The 18297-nt window shown below is 43.7% G+C and overlaps 1 protein-coding gene and 1 pseudogene across 1 annotated transcript in view; both read left to right on the top strand.

Annotated features, from left to right (window-relative positions):
* Nucleotides 1-2419: 2419 nt before the first annotated feature.
* Nucleotides 2420-18297, top strand: part of Nipal2 (NIPA like domain containing 2) — a 92308-nt gene continuing 76430 nt past the window's right edge. The window contains exon 1 of the mRNA XM_032885334.1: nucleotides 2420-2724. Coding sequence (XP_032741225.1) covers nucleotides 2590-2724 — 135 coding nt within the window. The 5' untranslated portion in view covers nucleotides 2420-2589. The remainder of the gene's footprint in view (nucleotides 2725-18297) is intronic.
* Nucleotides 5432-5568, top strand: LOC116890504 (annotated as a pseudogene).

Here is an 18297-nt window from a genome sequence, read left to right as displayed (position 1 = left end):
AACACTGAGCCATCTCTCCTGCTTCTCATTGTCCCTTTTATGTAAAAGACTGAAAGCTCAGAAAAATGAAATTACCGTGTCAAAGTCACACAGCAAACAAGCAGAGTCGTCAGGATTTGAGCACAGGCAGTCGTCTGTCAAGCCTCTGTTTGTAAGGTAAAGTTCTCCAGTTCTCTTTAAAGTCTCCAATCTGTAGTTCACTTGCATAGAGGAAGTGAGACACTGAAACTGATCTTAACTTTGGACCCTCCGCTCATCATTTCTGAGATACTCATTGCTAAATAATAACAACAATAACAACAAAACGAAAAACAAAACACTAGTGTTAACTGCATCTTGCTAAAGATGATGTTTTTAAAGTTTTACTAATTCTGCAATTAAATGACCCCAAATAAGGGGCGGGGGACAAATGGAACCCATTCTTCAAGTGCTAAATGAAGTTCAGCTTCCAATGGTGTGGCATTAGAAATAACAGGAATTCGGCCCTCAGAGTGTAGTACCAGGAACTGGGAGGCTGATCCAGTCAGATGAGATGAAATCTCCCCGCTTCCAAGAAGCCCTGCAAGAGGAAGAGGCCATCCACTGCAGGAACAGTCTCCGAAGCTCCACCTACAGGGCTGGGCCCAAAATAGTTCACACGCATCCCTGCCGCCTCCTGGGAACCCCGTGGGAAGGAACTCTGGTCACGAATTGCTTGTTTCCACTACCCACACACGCTAGGGCAGCGGCAGTGATGGCAGCCGCATCTTGGAACCCATCGATCGAGTCTAACCAACAGTACGTAGGGTACACTTCACATATGTCTCCACCTAGTGCTTTCTTTCTCCAAAGGCTTTATACAAATGTAAAGAAATCAAAACTGATTTTCTAAGTTAAGAGATGAAGAGGCATGCGTTGTGTGCAGCGGATTATGGGGGCCTGATCATAAAGGTCTCACAGAGCAGGCGCAAACCTGTGAACGTCATTGTCGGTGGGCAAGGTCGATCTGTTTAGTATTTTGCTTGTTAGAGCCTGCCTGCATCTGTTACACTCTGGCTGCCAGAAAATACTCACGAGTGGTTGTGCCAAGTTCTGCTAGTTCCCCTCTGCCACCCCACCCTCTCGGTCCTTGTGCTTTTCTTTCTGGGAAAGCTGGCATTCTACTTACTCTCCAGGATGGAAACGCCCAAGAATCTCTGGCAGGTAGAGCCAGGCATGTGACCTATTGCCAGTCAGTGGGGTCAAAGGAGAAAAGACGGTGGTTGTAAAGGTTGGAGATTCTGGAAAAACATTTTCCATTAAAGGGTGGGGGTGGGGGGGATACCAGGCATGGCAGAGCTGAGGAATGGATGTCATCATAGAATCACATAGCAGGCTTGTGGGTCAGGGATATGGTGTTTGCTTAACATCCAAAGGCAATGGGTTCAATTCATAGCACCATATACCTACACAAATAATGAAATATATGCATATATATACATATATATATACATATATATGTATACAGAGATATTTTCTTTGAGGTATTTATTTGAAATAAATTAGTTTCTTTAAATTGAGCACAGTTATTAGCTACAATTATTAATTGTTGACTCAACATTTTGGTTACTCAAGCAAGAAATGACACAACTGTCAGGATGACTTGCCTTGTTTTTGCTGCATCTTAAATGATTTATTTACACTTCCTTCTCTCCTAAGAAACTATCACAGCCTTCTCCCAGCTCCGTCTCCTCCTCCCTCCCTCCTCCTCCCTCCCTCCCTCCCTCCCTCCCTCCTCCTCCTCCTTTCTCCCTCCTCCTCTCTCCCTCTCTTCTCCCCTTCTCTCCCCTTTCCTCTTCTCTCTTCCTGTCTCCCGTCTCCTCTTTCCCCTATCTTTCGAAGTCATGGGAACTAAAATACAAAGCTTAAAGAGTCTCGGTGTCCCGAAAACAAATTCCCGTGCAGACCCTTCATGTAATAGCCCAAAAATCACAGAATGTTCGAAGTGACAGCTGTGTCAAAGATCTTTGTAGTGAAACAGAGTTTAAAACAAGTCAGACTAGAATATCCAGTATGAGTTCTTAAGGTTGTCCTTAACATTTCTGTCACAACGTAAATCATCATATGTGGCAGCTGACAACTTTTCAGCAATTCTTTGTGAACCTATCTGACAGCCCATCCAGCTGCCATAGGATAGCCCTTCTCTAGTCTACGAATAGTTCCTAATGATCATTCTGTGGCTAGGCTCTTAGTTCCCACACTGTGCACAATATTGGGGAGAGGGAGATTATGACTTTTTCTTTTTTCCATATGTAGACCATTTTAACTTTTACACACGAGAACTGGAATTAACCGATAGCTCCCTTTCCCCCTGCACTTGGACAAACGTTTACTATGTGCCCGGTAGATCCCAGAGGCAAAGGAGATGATGTCATTCCTGCGCTGACAGGTGAAGGCACCTTGGCCCAGTTGGGAGCGGCGGCAGCTAGGCCCAGCCGGACCGCACCTGCGTGCCGCAGGAACCAGGTGCCGGCGCCGGGTCGCCGGGCAGGAAGTGGCTGCCGCTGCGAGAGGACAGCCCGGCGGGCGGGGAAGGCCGCGCCCGAGTCCCAGCTCGCGGAGCAACTCTTCATGGCGTCGCCGGCGCCCACGGGCCCGCAGGACGATGCCTCGGCCGTCCTTGACGAGCTGTCTCGGAACTTCACATACTGGGCGCCAGGCCCGAGCAACGGCTCGCTGACGAGCGCCTGGTATCACAGAAACCAGGTAAGGCCGCCCGCGCACCACAGCGCGCCACCCTGCCAGCTCCACGCAGGCTCGGCAGAGACGCCAGGCTTCAGCGCCTTCCTGCCAGCCCTCCGCGTGCACGACCGAGCGAGTGGGCAGAGCCGACACGTGACGCTGACACTCATCCCTACCCCACCCCACCTCACCCCCGCCTCCGCGGAGCAGCAGACCCCCACGTTGCTCCCGGGCCTCACTCTTAGGCCTTTGGGTCCCCAAGGACCTCACCTCCCCCAGCTTTTCTTCCCCCTGCAAGGATCTGAGGGCCGTGGGGGTGTATTTCCACTTATTTTCACCCCAGTTTCCTTTCACAATTAAAAAAAAAAGTAATACCCTTCTCAAAAGCAGAACTCATTAAGGGGCTCTGAATGTCAATTCTGTGCAGTCTGGTCTCAGCATCTCAGTATCAACCTTCCCTGATAATCTCTGACTGCAGTTCTTCATTGCACGCCCTTTGGAAAAACATTGTCAGCCTAACAACACGGGTTTATGCCGGCAGTAAAAATTTAAGGACATCAAAGAAGATCGAGAGGTGCCCCCACTCCCTTTTGATGGCCCCAAGATCAGGAAGAAGAGCAAAGCTCTCCCAGCCCTGCCTCCCTCTAGCATTTATATTCCTCCAAGTGGGGCAAGTGAGCTTTGATGGGGTAGCTCGAGGCTTGCTCTAGTTTTCCTAAGCCTGTTACTTTGTTCTTGTGCATGAACAAAGCCGCGGATCTTCTTCCTTGCAAGAATACATCCATAAAATTTTGTTACTAATGTCCTAAGTGAGAGATTCTAACCACTAGTTAAAGGATTAGATCGAATGTTTGTTTCTGAACTTGGAGGTGACTTGTACAAAGAATAAATAAGCTTAGTGCACTTCATTAATTCTTGACACAGGAAAGATTATTGCTTTAAGTCTGTTATGTCATAAAAGATAACAAAATGGGGAAAGGGCACTGCTCAGACACTGAGCCCATGTCTCCTTGCTTCCACTGAGGAATTACAAAGAACAGACTTCCTGTTCATTGAGATTTCCTTAGTGCATGTTATGCTTGTAGTAGACACGTTTCCAATGAAAGTTTACTGCCCTTGGTAAAATATTAGATTTAGTAGATGTGACCTACCGTGGTGTCACCCAAAACAGGAAAGAATTGTTTTCACTAGAGAACTTATGCAGTCATTAGTTTTCTTTAATATTTCCTGGAATTCTTGATTGTCTTGGCTCTCCCAAGCACAGATTATCATGTGACATGAATGTTTGCAAGGCTTAACTTGCCCTTTAAAGTACACAGTTGGACATCAGGAGGGCGTGTCCAGAAGATGCTAATTGGAACGCCTAAGCTGGCACCTTAGATCCTGTTGGTTGAGATAAGACTGTGTCAACTTTTCTCATCAGTGTGCACTTAGGCCATCTTATAAGCCATGGAACTTTAGCCTTTTGCTGCTGCTGAAAGGACAGTTACTTTTGTTTCGAGGAAAAGTACCAATTGAATTTTACCATCGATTCAACCAACATTTTATCAGTACTATTTTAACTATTTTTTCTTTTTTTTTTTTTTTTCGAGCTGGGGACCTGAACCCAGGGCCTTGCGCTTGCTGCAAGCTCTACCACTGAGCTAAACCCAACCCCTATTTTAACTATTTTAACTAGTACTGTCCAGGATAGTAAAAATAAATGGAACCTAGCCTTTCCTTTCTGATGCTGACTGAAGACAGCAATGACTGAATATGGATGAGAGCTCCAGAAAACCAAGTGAGGTCTGAGTTCCCAAGCCCCAGTGTCATGACTGGTACTGGGAGTGACTGGCTTCTTAATGTTTCTCTCAGTTCTGTCATGTCTAGAATGCTTGCACAGCTTCTTTTTTGGTGGTTTCCCAGCTCTCTGTGGTTTTACGGTGACTGCTGTCAGGTCTTAGCAAGTAGCCGTCCTCTGTAGAAAAGTCCTGATGCCCCCAAAGAACTTTCATGGAACAGTGGCCACTTAGAAGCAGTGCTGTCTGAGACAAGAATGCCTGGAGCAGAAAGTCTCAGAGCAGACAGTAATGACCCAGGACAAGTGTCTAAGAAACCACTCCAGTTCGCATTGAGACCCTGTCCCACTTGGGAAGGTGGGGAGCCGTTATGGAAGGTTAGGTGTGGCGGGGTTCTGCCTGCATGGTAATGTCCTGTCCACACATTTTCATGACAAAAGGCTAATCAATGTTCCTAAGCACTGTGGAAATATTCCATGTCATCTGAGACCCAAACCTTTCTCTCGGGAATGTTATTAGGTGACTAGGAAGATGTACCATGTGATATACTTGGTACCATGTGAGTGATATAAAAACCTGTGGAAGTCTAAGCCAGGTAGCTTTCACTGGACATCAGGTCAGGGGCTCAGTCAGACACTTAAGGATGGGTGGGACTTTATGATAAGTATGTTCAGGTGGAGGGCATTTTAGGAAAGGGAAACCATAATGACAAGGAACAGCTCTGCTTTCTAGAAATTTCCATGCCTACAATCTGGTCCAATGGTGGATGTGGTAGTTAGGGGAAATGGAGACTGTAAGGAGGGAATAGGACTTAGGTCCTTGGATCTGGTCCCAGATTACCTTAAAGGAAGACTAAGGAAGTTAAAGTTTTATCTATCAGACAATCAGGAGCCATTGGGGGTTTGGGTCAGGCAGTCCAAAAGTCAAAACAAATTAAAAAAAAAAAAAAAGTACCCCCCTGACCATGGGCAAAGAGACACCATGTTGGTGGTGGTTCTTATGTCAGAAAGGGGCAGAGCAGATATCCTGTTCATCCTAGCTTGGTGCCTGGCTTGATGCCCGAGGCTATTTTTATGCCCGAGATTCATGAAAACCAAATCAAATCAAATCAAACCCAGGCAGCACAGCGCAGGAGGAAGAAGACAGACAGCGAAACACCATGTCACCCACAGGCCATGTCACCCACAGGCCTTCCTCCAGTGCACAGCACAGGTGGGCCATACACACTCTCTTGCTGCCACTCCATACCATGTTACCCAGGGGCCTGCCAGCCGTGTGGCCAGCCTACAGTGGAACCACCACAATGTGCAAATATATGCTGGACAGATGGCAGAGCAAGAGAAGTGAGCGGCTTGAGCATTATGAAGAGAGCTGGAACTGGAGACTCAAGGGGGAGAGGAGGAGCCTGTTGTGAGAGGTCAGCCCTGCCACCTGGAGCCATAGTGAGGTCCAGCCTGAGCTGCTACTGAGGTCCATGTTTGGGTCTGGGTCTATGCAGCAGTAGGCATCTGTGTTCATATCCATGTCTCATAATATCCCTAGAGAACATGGGGATGTCCCTGGTCAGAGAAGCTGCCTGGGACTACGTGGATATCCAGGAGCTGTGTAAAACCGGCCCTGCCCCTCACTAGCTTCTGGGCTCTGTAGAGCTGGCCTTATTTCTCACTGGTGGCAGTGCTCAGGAAGCAGACCCTGCACCTCACCTGGGCAGCACAATAGGGCTGGCTCTAATCGAGGAGGTATAAGTGAGCCAACCCCAAGGGCGAGAGTGTGGGAGAGCTGACCCTCTGCTGTGAGGTGACACTGGTGTGGGCATGATGCCCCCCCATTGCCCCTTACCACCCGCAGCAGTCGGGAGAGCTGGCCCTGGGGTGTGAGAATAGGAAAACTGACCTGACCTGTCTACTGCTGATAGACATTGGATGGCCTAGCCGGAGCAGAGCTGGAGAGCTCTGGTGTGGATAATGGTGAGTCAGTGGGCTGACCAGCTCAGCTACTACCCAGGCCCAGATCCAGGGCTCTGAGCCGGCCCACCCCAACTCTCTATCATCTGCAAATGGTTGGGACACTTGAAAGGGCCGGTCCTGCTAATCCAAAGCTACAGGATCTCCATGACACAGGGCAACAGCAGGATAACTGAGAGGATCCCAGTGTGGATCCAATATTGATGACCTCACAGAAGCCAGAGATTTAGAACAAGACCAATGACTCATTGCAGTGAACATTTGCAAGTGGAGATGTGTGGACAGATGGTGTCTTAGTTAGGGTGTCATTGCTGTGAAGAAACACCATGACCACAGCAACTTATGAAGGCAAACATTTAGTTGGGATTGGCTTACAGGTTCAGAGGGTCAGTACATTGTCTTTATGGCAGGAAGCATGGCAGGGTCTAGGCAGGTGGTGCTAGAGGAGCTGAGAGCTCTACCTTTTGTTCCAAAGGCAGCTAGGACAAGGGTCTTAAAGCCCACTCCCACAGTGACACACCCATTCCAACAAGGCCACACCTACAAATAGTGCCACTCCCTGGGCCAAGCATATTCAAACTACCACACAGTTTGAGCACACAGTGACACATTACAGCTTCCTGAGATGTTTTCTATGTTTTGGTTTTTGTTGTTGTTGTTCTTGGTGGTGGTGGTGGTGGTGGTGGTGGTGGTGGTGTGTGTGTGTGTGTGTGTACTTTTTACTTTGGGGGGAAGGTTGCAAGGACAAAGGGCAGATATGTGAAAGCAGGGAGATGAGTAGGATGGGAGTTCATGATGTAAAACTCACACGAACAAATAAAAGCTTTTTTTAAAAATTTATTAGAAAAAACAAAACAACAAAAATCCAACCAAACTAGGGGTGGGTGTGGGTGTGGGGGTGGGGAACAAGTTAAATTAGGATATAACAAGAGGTAGAAGCTTGAAACTAGCCAGATGTATCTGTTGCATATATAAGATGTGTCATGTTTGACCTTCAGAGAGGTTTTAATATATTGGCATTATTTAAAGATGAGATTAGCTGGGACTAAAGAGATGACTCAGCAGTCATGAGCATTTGCTGCTCTTGCAAAAGACATGGGTTCGGTTCCCAGCACCCACAGGATGGCTCACAACCTCCTGCCTATAACTTTAGTTTCAGGAGACCTGATAATTTCTTCTGGCCTCCATGGGCCCCTGAATACATATGGTGTATATATTAATGCAGGTTCACACATATACACATACATTTAAAAACTGAGATTAAAATGGTCTTTAAGATTAAAAAATAACATAGGATGTTATTATCTAAAAGTCATATTTAGAATATACCATTTACTCATACATATATACATACTTCCCTTTCCTTAGTCAAATAAAAACCAAAGGTTTATCAAAGGTCAAACCTGAGAACCTTAAAGAAGTCCTTTTATTTGAAGGTATGATTCAGGTGTTATTTTAAAGTTTAGGGCAGAATTCATCTTTCACCATAGAGAACACCTGGCCTTTTCAGATAAGTTTTGAAGACGTTCATTGAATCATCTGGACTATCACATTCATAAAACACTGATGCATAACAAAGTACTTTTAAATGGTCACATGTTATCATTTTAAATTGGGAATTAAGGTTGTGTTTCAAGGAATACATTTTTTAAAATGACATTAGCTATACAATTGCAAGTTTCTATCATCTCAAACATTAGAGGTTCATAGTCAGGTCTGAGGATATGTGAGTAGGTAGAGCCTTGCAACCAGGAGGACTAAAGGTTGGGTGCCCAGAATGTAAAGACCAGATGGTTAAGGTGGCCTCCTGTAATTCCAGCACTCTGAATGCTGAAATTCTCCAGAGTGAGCAGGATAGGGAGACTAGCTAAACCAGCAAGTTCTAGGCTTGAGCAAGACATATATTGAAGCCATTGAATCCATATATATGGTGGAAAGTGATCAAGAAAGACATGATATCAACCTCTGGCCTTCATATGTATAGCGTGCACGTGCACGTGTGCGCGCACACACATACATACACACACTACTTGCACATATAGAAGCACACCACACATATGATATACATGTAACAAAAATTAAAAAAACAAACCCAGGTTCTAGTATTTTTCCCCACAGGATCACAGTGAACCCCCCATCCAGGCTCCTCCTTTTGCTCTCCCCTTCTTTCAGCTCTTGACAGCTCTAAACATCTGGGTTCCAGCCAGTGATTGGGCCTGTTGTCTTGATCGTTGTTAACTAGCTGATTATGCCTGTATGAATCACTTCATTGCACGGAACCACAATTTCCTTGCTGCTGTAATTAGGCTTAGGATCTTCAGATTTGCTCCTACTGCGTGTTGAATAACAAAACAGCATAGAAAGATGAAGGAGAGAACAGGAAAGAAGGAAGTTGGGAATTTCGACAAAGGAGGGTTTTGATCTTATGTCTTTACATTTATAGATTGCTGAGATTCACAAGGTCATGGTTATAAGGGTTATTCTGCATAGGAGGAGATGAAAATTCAGAATTTTAATGTCCTTTATTTGAAGTTTAGATTTGCAACTGCTTGAATTTTTTTAGTCAACATATTTAAAGGAAATTGATACAAATTGGCAAGAGAGAAGCAAAGTGGACTGGCATTTGTCATGTATTTACTGTGTGACACTTTGTAGCTGTTATCTGCAGTGAGCCCCACAACAAACCCGCGAGATACACATTATCCTCACTGCTCATGTAAGTGACCTTATGTTGAATAACTTGGTCCAAGATTGAACAGCAAGCATGTAGGTTCAGCAGCAAAGCTATTTTAGTCCATGCCTAAAGGCCATTGCTAGAAATGAAGCTTGAAAAGAATTTGGTGTTACGAGAAACTGTGAAGAGGGGTGAGCATGGCTTGTCTCACTGTGCTTACAAAAGCCTTCGGTGAGTTTCGCATCGCCCTCATTGGCATAGCTTTGCTAGCATCCATTTCTTCTCTACCAGTGGCTGCATACTCTCCAGAAGAAAGAAAATAACTTTTCAAATACTCAAAAGCCTGGGTGGAAACAGCTGGTCATTTTCATATCCTTTCTTTAAAAAATCTTTTTGTTTTAAAATTTTGTTTGGTTTATACTAATTTTTACATCAAATATGGCACTTCTTCTTTATCAGACTTTTTAGCAGTAACTATACAAAGCATCAAACAATTTTATTGAAGCTTTTGTTTTTTTAAAAAAAAAAGGGGGAAAAAGAAAAGGAAGGACGTTTTGTTAGAGTCTTAATGCTCTTGTGAACTTGCAGACCAGATGTTTGCGTTGAAGTTCACCTGACACCCTCCCGTGGCTCAGCTCCCACAAACGAAGTCTAATATTTGCATTGTCTTACTGCCCAAACTAGTCTGTAGGAAACTTGGCCGAGTTACAGATTCACCTGTCCTCCTTTCTTTAAGAATCACTTTTATAAGAGGAAGGAATGGGGAGAAGATGTTGATTAAAATAGAAGTAAAATATAAAAGACCGGGAGAGACAGCATTTAAATACCTACCTTACCAGAAAGAGCCCAAAAGGAATTGTCACAAAGCCACAAAAGTGTTTCGTTGTTGGTGGTTGGTTGGATTTTGGTTTTTCTGACAGGAGGGAGGGTATTACTCATCTTTTTCTAAAGCATCTGTGTGGTTTAAACTGGCCCTGGGAGCACATCCTGTAGGGATGGGTTTCCTGAAGCTGCCTTTTTGTAGCCTCGTAGAGCATGGTTGGTTTGGGTAGTTTCTAAAGCATAGCCTCTCTACTGAGTGTGGTGGTGGCTTCTAGATGTCCCTGTCTCTTGGCATTCTCTCCTGAAATGATGGTGATATCCAAACCCTACACAGATGTTATAAGAATAAAATAATACATATCAAATAGTAAAATGCCACACACAGAGAGAGTACCCAATAGGCCCAGCCAGAGGTGCTAGGCCTAAAATACATCCATGTCCTTGGGAAGGCTGAGTTCTCCAAGAAACAGAGATCCTGTAACTAAAAAAAGATATTGAACGGTCTGAGTAGATATCCCCAGCAGATAGGTCCAAGGCTGCTGGGACTCATCTGCACAAGCATCCTTTGGGCTAATGAACACCTCAGTTCATTCATCTCTCTCCGTCCTATATTCTAGCTCACCATGAGTGTTGCACCCCCCCCCCAGTGTAGTGCCCTTGCCCATTGACTGGTACTGAAGAAGTAATCTTTAAACGCTTAGGCTATGGGATTCGTTTTAAAAATCATTTTTACTAGAACATCTTCAGGCTATGTCTTAGTTCTAGGCTGATCTCCTTCCTGTCAAATACAGTCTAGAGAAGCCTTGTACCTTTTCTGTTGATGAAAAATTAATGAGAGAAGTTATGTAAGCCAATCAACAGTGGGGGCCCAACTTAAGTGATCAGTGCACCCAGTAAAAACTGCAAGCAGAGAGCCCTTTTTAACAGGATAGGGCGGGCAGGAACAGCAAAGTAAGAAGACTACAGTGTGTTCTTGAAATGTAGCTGTACTTTTGTAACATGTTTGAACTTGTATGTGGGAGAGGGAAGGAAGGGAGACAGAAAGAATATAAATGCTTTAGAAATACTTGAAAAATTACCACCTCCCCAAGGGAAAAAAACTCTCTGAAAATAGCATTACCATATGATTCAGCCATCTCGCTTCTCGGTATTTACCCAAGAGATTGAAACCAGTTGGAGAGATAGATACCTGTGCTGCCTCTCAAGGGTGTTGTGACATGAGTCACAAGAGCCAAGTCAAGGAGCCAACATACATGTTCACTGGCAGATGACTAGGTAAAGAAAATGTGGTAAATAGAAACAGTTGGATACTAGTAAGCCTTAAAAGGGAAGGAAATTCTGTCACTTTCAACAACACGGAATTAGAGAACATTATGCTCAGTGAAATAAGACAGCCGTAGAAAGACAAATAGCACATGTTCTCACTTATGTATGGAATCTAAAACAACCAAACTCCTGACGCAGGAAGCACAATGCTGATTGTACAAGCTGGGAGGTAGAAGGACCAGGGCGATGGCGGCCAAGAAATACAGAGTCTCAAGAGGAGGAAGGTTGGATTTTTGAACTCACAGCACAGGGGTGAATATAGCTAATAATGTATTGCACATTTGAAATAGCAAAGAGTAAATTTCAAATTTCCTTAGCAGCAGGATGATAAGCATGTGAAGTGATAGGTGTTAATCTGCCTTATTTAAGCATCCCACTTTCCATCCATAAATCATAACACTATTTGTACAAATTGCAAATTCACAATAAAAAGGTTAAAAGTTCTTGAACAACATTTGAAGGAGTGATCGTTGTTTATGTTTTGCAACTGACTACTCGTAGGAAACTTCCAGAACTAACACAGTACTGTATGTGACTGAATCAGTGAATGGGAACAGAAAGGAAATATTATTGGACAACCCTTGGCTGAGGCTGCCTGAGTCACAGTGATGGAGAAATGAATAGTCCCTTGTGGGTCGGATTCAAGCACATACCATGTTTTGAGAAGCTGCCATGTTCACAAGGAGAATATCTGTGATTTACACAGAGCCATTTACAAATCTTTTGAGCCACTATTTATAAGTACTGTGGGTATCTTATGCCTGGTGACTATGAGGTTTGTCATGATGTGGCTACTGGACCCATGGGATAGAAGAATTTTGCTAGAATAAGAACTGGAGTAGGAGAAATTAATTCTGTCATTGAGCACTGGCCTTTAGAGGCAGCAAGAGACCTTACTTATCTCGATGTAAAAGGCATATAGAAAACTTAAGCTTGACTCCACCTTAGCTTTGGGAAGATTTGATCTAATGGATGCAGTGCCTTGGGAGGCTTTGGCAGAGATCAGGGCGAGGCAACATCATACCCTTTCCAAACTCAGGAGGAAGCTCACCTGTGGCTAGCATCTGAGAGTCATAGAGTTCCATGTTCAGGGAAAACTGTGACAAACTACTGCTGCAGTCTAAGGCAGACATTGTTCCACAGAGAAGCATGTGGTCTGGAAACCCAGACAGGCGTAGAGGAAGGCCTTGCAGCCAAGAAGGCTCACAGCATCCAGCTTTAGTGTGGTTCCTCCATCCCATATCTGGGCTGGGCCTGCAAAAAGAGGCCTGTAGTCCTGATTCTTTACTAGAGTATAGAACCCAGTTCAAGGTTTCCTGAGCTAGAATCTGCCTTTTCTCATCTGTCTCTCTGTTTCCACCCCCGGCCCCTCTCTCCAAGTGTCCTGCTGATGAGTTTCTAAATATATTCCTTTTTGTTCTCCTGAAACTTCAGTTTCTCAGAAGTGAAAACCCCGATGACATTCTTATAAAACTAAAGCTAATCCTTAACTGAGTTGTCAGGGGTGGGGGGTGTTTGTTAATTGATGAGGAATGTACAATTGTGCAAATAAATGTGTTGTCTAGTAAAAGACAGTATGTAATAATTCGTAATTGTATGGGAAGATAATATATTGGGGTTGTCTGCAGAGGTTTTAAGGTTGATTAGAAATTGACACAGAACTGTAGCAATGTTACAGTGTTGTGTAACCCTGATCTTTTCTGATGATACTTATAACCACCAGATTTGGATCCAACGTCATGAGACTTTTATAGAACAGGAATGCAATAGCCCTATAGCATATAGCAAATATCTGTAGCATATAATAAGTAAGATAACAAAATTCTATTTTCTATTCTAAAATTAAAAGTCTATTTCTGACATGAGTTTTCTCTTCTTCCTCACACATGAGATCCTAGTTTTAGCCCCATTTCAGATTGGTACTACTGACAACTCCATTATCTCAAGAGGCAAGGAGGTTAGTAGGAAGAGCAGTCTAACCCCTCCAGTGATCTAAAACGAGCCAGATTCTGGCCTGCTGCTGCTGTTTGCTGCTGTGGATATGGTTTCTGCACGACTCTGTCGCAGTTACTCTTCTCACTGCTCCTGTTTCGTGCTTAAGGCCCTGAAAGCTGTCTCTAAGTTACTCTCATATCCCCCGGTCTCCCGCCCACTGTCTGTCCGCTGTACTTCTTGTAGTTTGAATTTCACATGATCCTGAAGGCTCGTGTGTTGAAGGTTTGGTGGCCCCATGGGAAACTGATGGACCTGTAACAGGTGGAGCCTAGTGAACAAGAGGTAGGTTGTGTGGGGCATGCCCTAGCTTGATATACTGGGATCCAGGCCTCTCAGCTTCTCCCTTTGATTTGTGGAAGCCAGGAAATAAACAGGTGTCTTCCACCGCATGCTTCTGCCATGATGGGTTATGTTTCGTCAGGCCCCAAAAGCAAGGTCCCAAGTGACCATGGGCTAAAACCTCCGATGCTGTAAGGAAAACAAACTCCTTTTAAGCAGATAACTCTGAGCATTTCTGTGGAAATGAAAATCTGGAAAGATGAGAGAGTCCTCTAGAACTAAACCTGGGCCTGTTCTTATGTAGTTTAGAGTCCTTTCTGCTCTTGCCTTACCTGTAGATCCAAGGGAAACAAGACTCCCGCCTGCTTCTCCACTCAGCTGTGCTGGTGACTTTGTGACCCTGTGCCTGCTCAGCCCTTCCCAAGAAGGAGCACATCCTAAATGAACTGACCCCTAAAGGAACCCACACCCCAACCCCTACATCAGTTGCAAACTGTCTCCTTCATGATATAAAAAGACCACAAATGTAATCGATTAGGGACAAGCTCTTTAAATGGGGAGACTATCCTGAATCACCCAGATGGGCCCCAAACGTCACTGCTCATGTCCTTTCAACAGAAAGACACGGGGAGATAGACACAGAGGACAAGAAAACAGCGTGAACACAGCCAGAGATTCCAGCAGTCTGAAAGGTAAAGACAATGGCTGGGTTCTCCTCTGGAGCCTCCAGGGGAGCAGAGCTCTCCCAACACCTCGGTTTCATCTCAACAAAACTGAATCTGGCTTCTGGACTCCAGAATTGAGGAAGGGTAAATGTTGTTGGTGTTAGTCACCAAGCAGAACAGCCTCAGGACTGAGTACACGTGCAACCTAGGCAGACTCATTGCATGCTGTCTGTCCCCAGGGCTCCGGAGAGCACGCTCTGTGCACACTACACAAGTGTGGTGTGTCTGCTGTTACTGCTTTCTCTGATCCTCGGGACTCTTGAGGGACTAGGGCCTAGTATTTAGCAGTGGCTGAATAAATCCCAAATAGATGTATGGCTGAGTGAGTGACACTCGCAGCCTGCTTCCTTGAGCCTCTGTCTCCCCGATGTCTCCTCTCTGACCACTTTCCTCTCACACCCTCTGTTCTCCTCAAGCTGTGTCCACATGGGATTTGAAGTTGGGCCGTGGTTTTGTTTTTCTCCTTAACATCTTTTCTTGGTTCCGCCAGCTTCCTTTTTCTCTTTTGTTATCTCCCACTAAACTCATATTTGTAAGCCCGCAAAGCAGGTTTTTTTTCATTTTAGTTCGAAGTTCTTCAAATATATGAAACAGTAGAAAGAAGTCGTACAATAAACACTGTGAAATTGATTGTTAACAATATGAGTTGTCTAATTAGTTCTCTGTGTACATAAATACAGATAACAATTTGACAGGAAGCATCGAGTCTTTCTCTCCTAACTGCTCACAGATCCATAGATGTTTGCTAAGAATCTGGAGCGTCTCCTTTCCCTTCTGGCTATTTTGGAGTGGGGCGGGGTGTCCACCTATCCACAGGCCGTTTGTGTCACTGCTGCAGTGATTCGTTTACCGTCACTCAGGGTGGCCTAGCGCTGATATCAGAAGCGCATCCCATGTCCAGGTCAGGCTTGCCTACCACTTGGAAGAGGAACAGCATTATTCCAATCAGGAGTTGACTGTAATTCTTACTATGTTCAAAATCAGCTCTGGATCCGTGGTGCTTTTAGTCACACACTAGCTCCATCTTGGTCTGAATATGTTTTGAAGATAGAGCCAAGAATATGGTTGAGTTCAAAGTCAAGGCTGGGAAAGACTTACTCATTCTATACATTTCTATGTTATCACATCCCATCTCCCATCTGGACAGACTGGCCCACTTAGGGATTACAGGTCAGTAACACAAGAACGCAGGTCACTGTGAAATATTTAAAGGACATTCTGGCACCAAGAAGAAAAAATTAGGCTCTAAGATTGTTATTTCAAATAAAATTAAAGCACCATAATAGTTATCAGTGTTGATATTTTGAACTTCATTTTTAATGAATAGTTTGCAATGGCTGCCACCATCTATTTGCCAAGACATCTTGGAAATGCCAGAAATGAGGCCACAGCACTCTTAAAAGTAAGGGTTTCCTCCTGTGTTTCTGGCCTGGGCTTATTAACTCCACAATTAAGATGTGAAATAACCTCTTTTCCTAAGACTCTCTTTGCTTCATTTTGTTTTCTCTGAAATTAACAAAAATTCTGCTAATTTAAGAGAAGATTGAGGCATTGATTTGACTAGACAAAAGGTCAGCTCGTGCAGTCCATGAGAGTGACTCGAAAATGTCACCTGGGTTCTGTAGGCCAGGCCAGTCCTTGAGAAGGGACTCTCAGATGCCACCCAGTGTCCGTGGGCCAGACTGTGTCACTTTGCTTCACTAATTCTCTGATCTCTTTATAACTACTTTTAGTAATCCAGCTAGGAGAAAGCAGGGTGTGGGAGTTAGGGGGCCTCAATTCCACTAGTTCTAATTACTATGAATCATGTGACATATCAAATAAATAATGATCTAGACATATTTAGTTGGATAAAAATTTTATCAGGACCTATTCACCATAAGAAAATGAAATTTCCGATTGCAGCTGAGGATTTCATCATCATTAAATCACATTTATCAGAATTAATCTAATCAGAATTAAGTGGTATTTACAGGTACCAGTAATGTACAAGTTATTACAAGTTCCTGCATAAACTTTAAGGCCATTAAACCTGGTTATTCTAAAGTCATTGTAAATTTGAATCCCCTTTCCCAAAAAATTAAATATGAGAGTTGGTCAGCCTTTTAAATCTTAACAAAATAGGCAATTAACTTATAAAAAAGTCTATTCTTGCTCATGGTCTTAGAAAATCCAATCTAGGTTGGGCAAACCCATTGTTTTTAGGCCTCTGGCACAGTGCTAATGGCAGTGGTGGAACAAACTTATCACTGCATGGCAAGAAAGTAAGAGAGAGGGTGGAGGAACCAAGCCCCTACAATCCTTTCAGAGGGCAGTCCCTCAATGGCCGATGGTCTTCCCACAAGGGCCCTCCTTCCAAAGGTCAACATCACCCCCCAAATATTGCCATTCTGAGGACCAAAACGTTTAATACATGGCATTTGGGAAAAGCAACAACCATGGCAACCACTAGTGAGGACTTACTCTAAGTTACGGTTCAACTGTGAAATGTCCCCCACAGGCCCAAGTGTGGTAGTCCCCAACTGGTAGTACTTTTTGTAGATGTTGTAGGACCTTTGGGATGTGGAGTCTGGCTGTAGGATAAAGGCCATGAAAGGTAGCCTTATCTGCTTCAGTTCTGTCTGTTTCTCTGCCATACACTGTCACCATGATAGAATCATCCTCTATGCCTCCTCCAACATGATGAGCTGAAATACCCTGAAGCTGAGAAGCAAAATAAATCCTTCCTCCTTTAAGTTGCTCCTGCCAGGTGTTGTCACAGTGGTAGGGAAACTAATTGATACGTTGCTTCTACTATTCTCAGGTGTGGATGAATGAATTTAATAGGGATGCAATAAATTTAAGTTAGAGAAAAATCTTGGGAAAATATTAATATATTAACTTATATATGATGTTATTAGAAAGCTGTTTCTGACACTTGCTTTTGCCAATGTATTTCCTGTTTGTTGAGTATAGTATGATATTGAAAGTCAGCATCCAGGTTTTTATTGCACACTTATGACTCTCTTAGATGTTCAAATCTGAATTCTGGAACAAACTTTTGCATGAATTCAATGCACTGTGGTAAACAGTTGGAAAGTGATAGATGCTGAAAAACTCAGATGGAATGAAAATTCAGCACATTAGTAAAAGGAGCTCCAGAGGGAGAGTACAGAGAACAGGAGAACAGCATTCAAAGAATGTGGTAACTGAAGGCAGCACACAGAAAACCATACATAGAAAGTTGTAGAAAAAGTGCAATGAATAACAGAGGACATCTCAGCATCTCAGTAAAAATGACATTTCAAAATATTTAATGAAGTAATTGTCAACCTATGCATCTAAATTCAGCAAGGCAGATGTCATGAATATATTTACACAATTTTCAGAGAATTTAAATTTCAAAAAAGTTTATTTTAAAAGCTACTGAAACTTTCTCCAGAAAGGACACTAAAAATATACCATCCAAAAAGTGAAGATAGTCCATATATTTATCAGCTGATGGATAGATAAATGAAATGTGGTATATCTGTACACTGAACTATCACATAGCCTTTAAAAAGAGGTTAAATGTGGCTGCACATTATCATTTAATGAACTTTGAAATCATTATACTACTGAAGAAACCAAAAATGCTGAGTGCTGTTCAGCAGTTGCAGGGATGGTGTGACATGGTTCCTGACCCTGGAACAGACCCAGCAGGGCATGGACCTCCATGAGTGTCAATGGTTGCTGTGGGTGTAAGGCTTGTTTGTATAGTGTGTGTGTGTGTGTGTGTGTGTGTGTGTGTGTGTGTGTGTGTGTTTATGTTCCTCCTTTGGAGGAATGTCCTCTCCGCCAAGATAAATGACTCTATCATAATGAGAGAGTATGAATCTGGAAGGCGAAGGTGTATCTATGTCTCAGCAAAATGCTAGAATGCTGTGACCTTTAGGACAGCCCTTAAGGCTGTGGGAAAGAACACTGAAAACACGAGTTCTCAACTATGTGAAATATAAGGATACAAAATGAATTATATGAGGGACTTTGAGGACTTAGAAAATCAGAGGCAATTG

The sequence above is a fragment of the Rattus rattus genome, chromosome 1 (genome assembly GCF_011064425.1).
Source record: "Rattus rattus isolate New Zealand chromosome 1, Rrattus_CSIRO_v1, whole genome shotgun sequence".
NCBI lineage: Eukaryota > Metazoa > Chordata > Mammalia > Rodentia > Muridae > Rattus > Rattus rattus.
The sequence above is the reverse complement of the archived record's forward strand: the minus strand, read 5'-3'. Positions and strand labels throughout refer to the sequence as shown.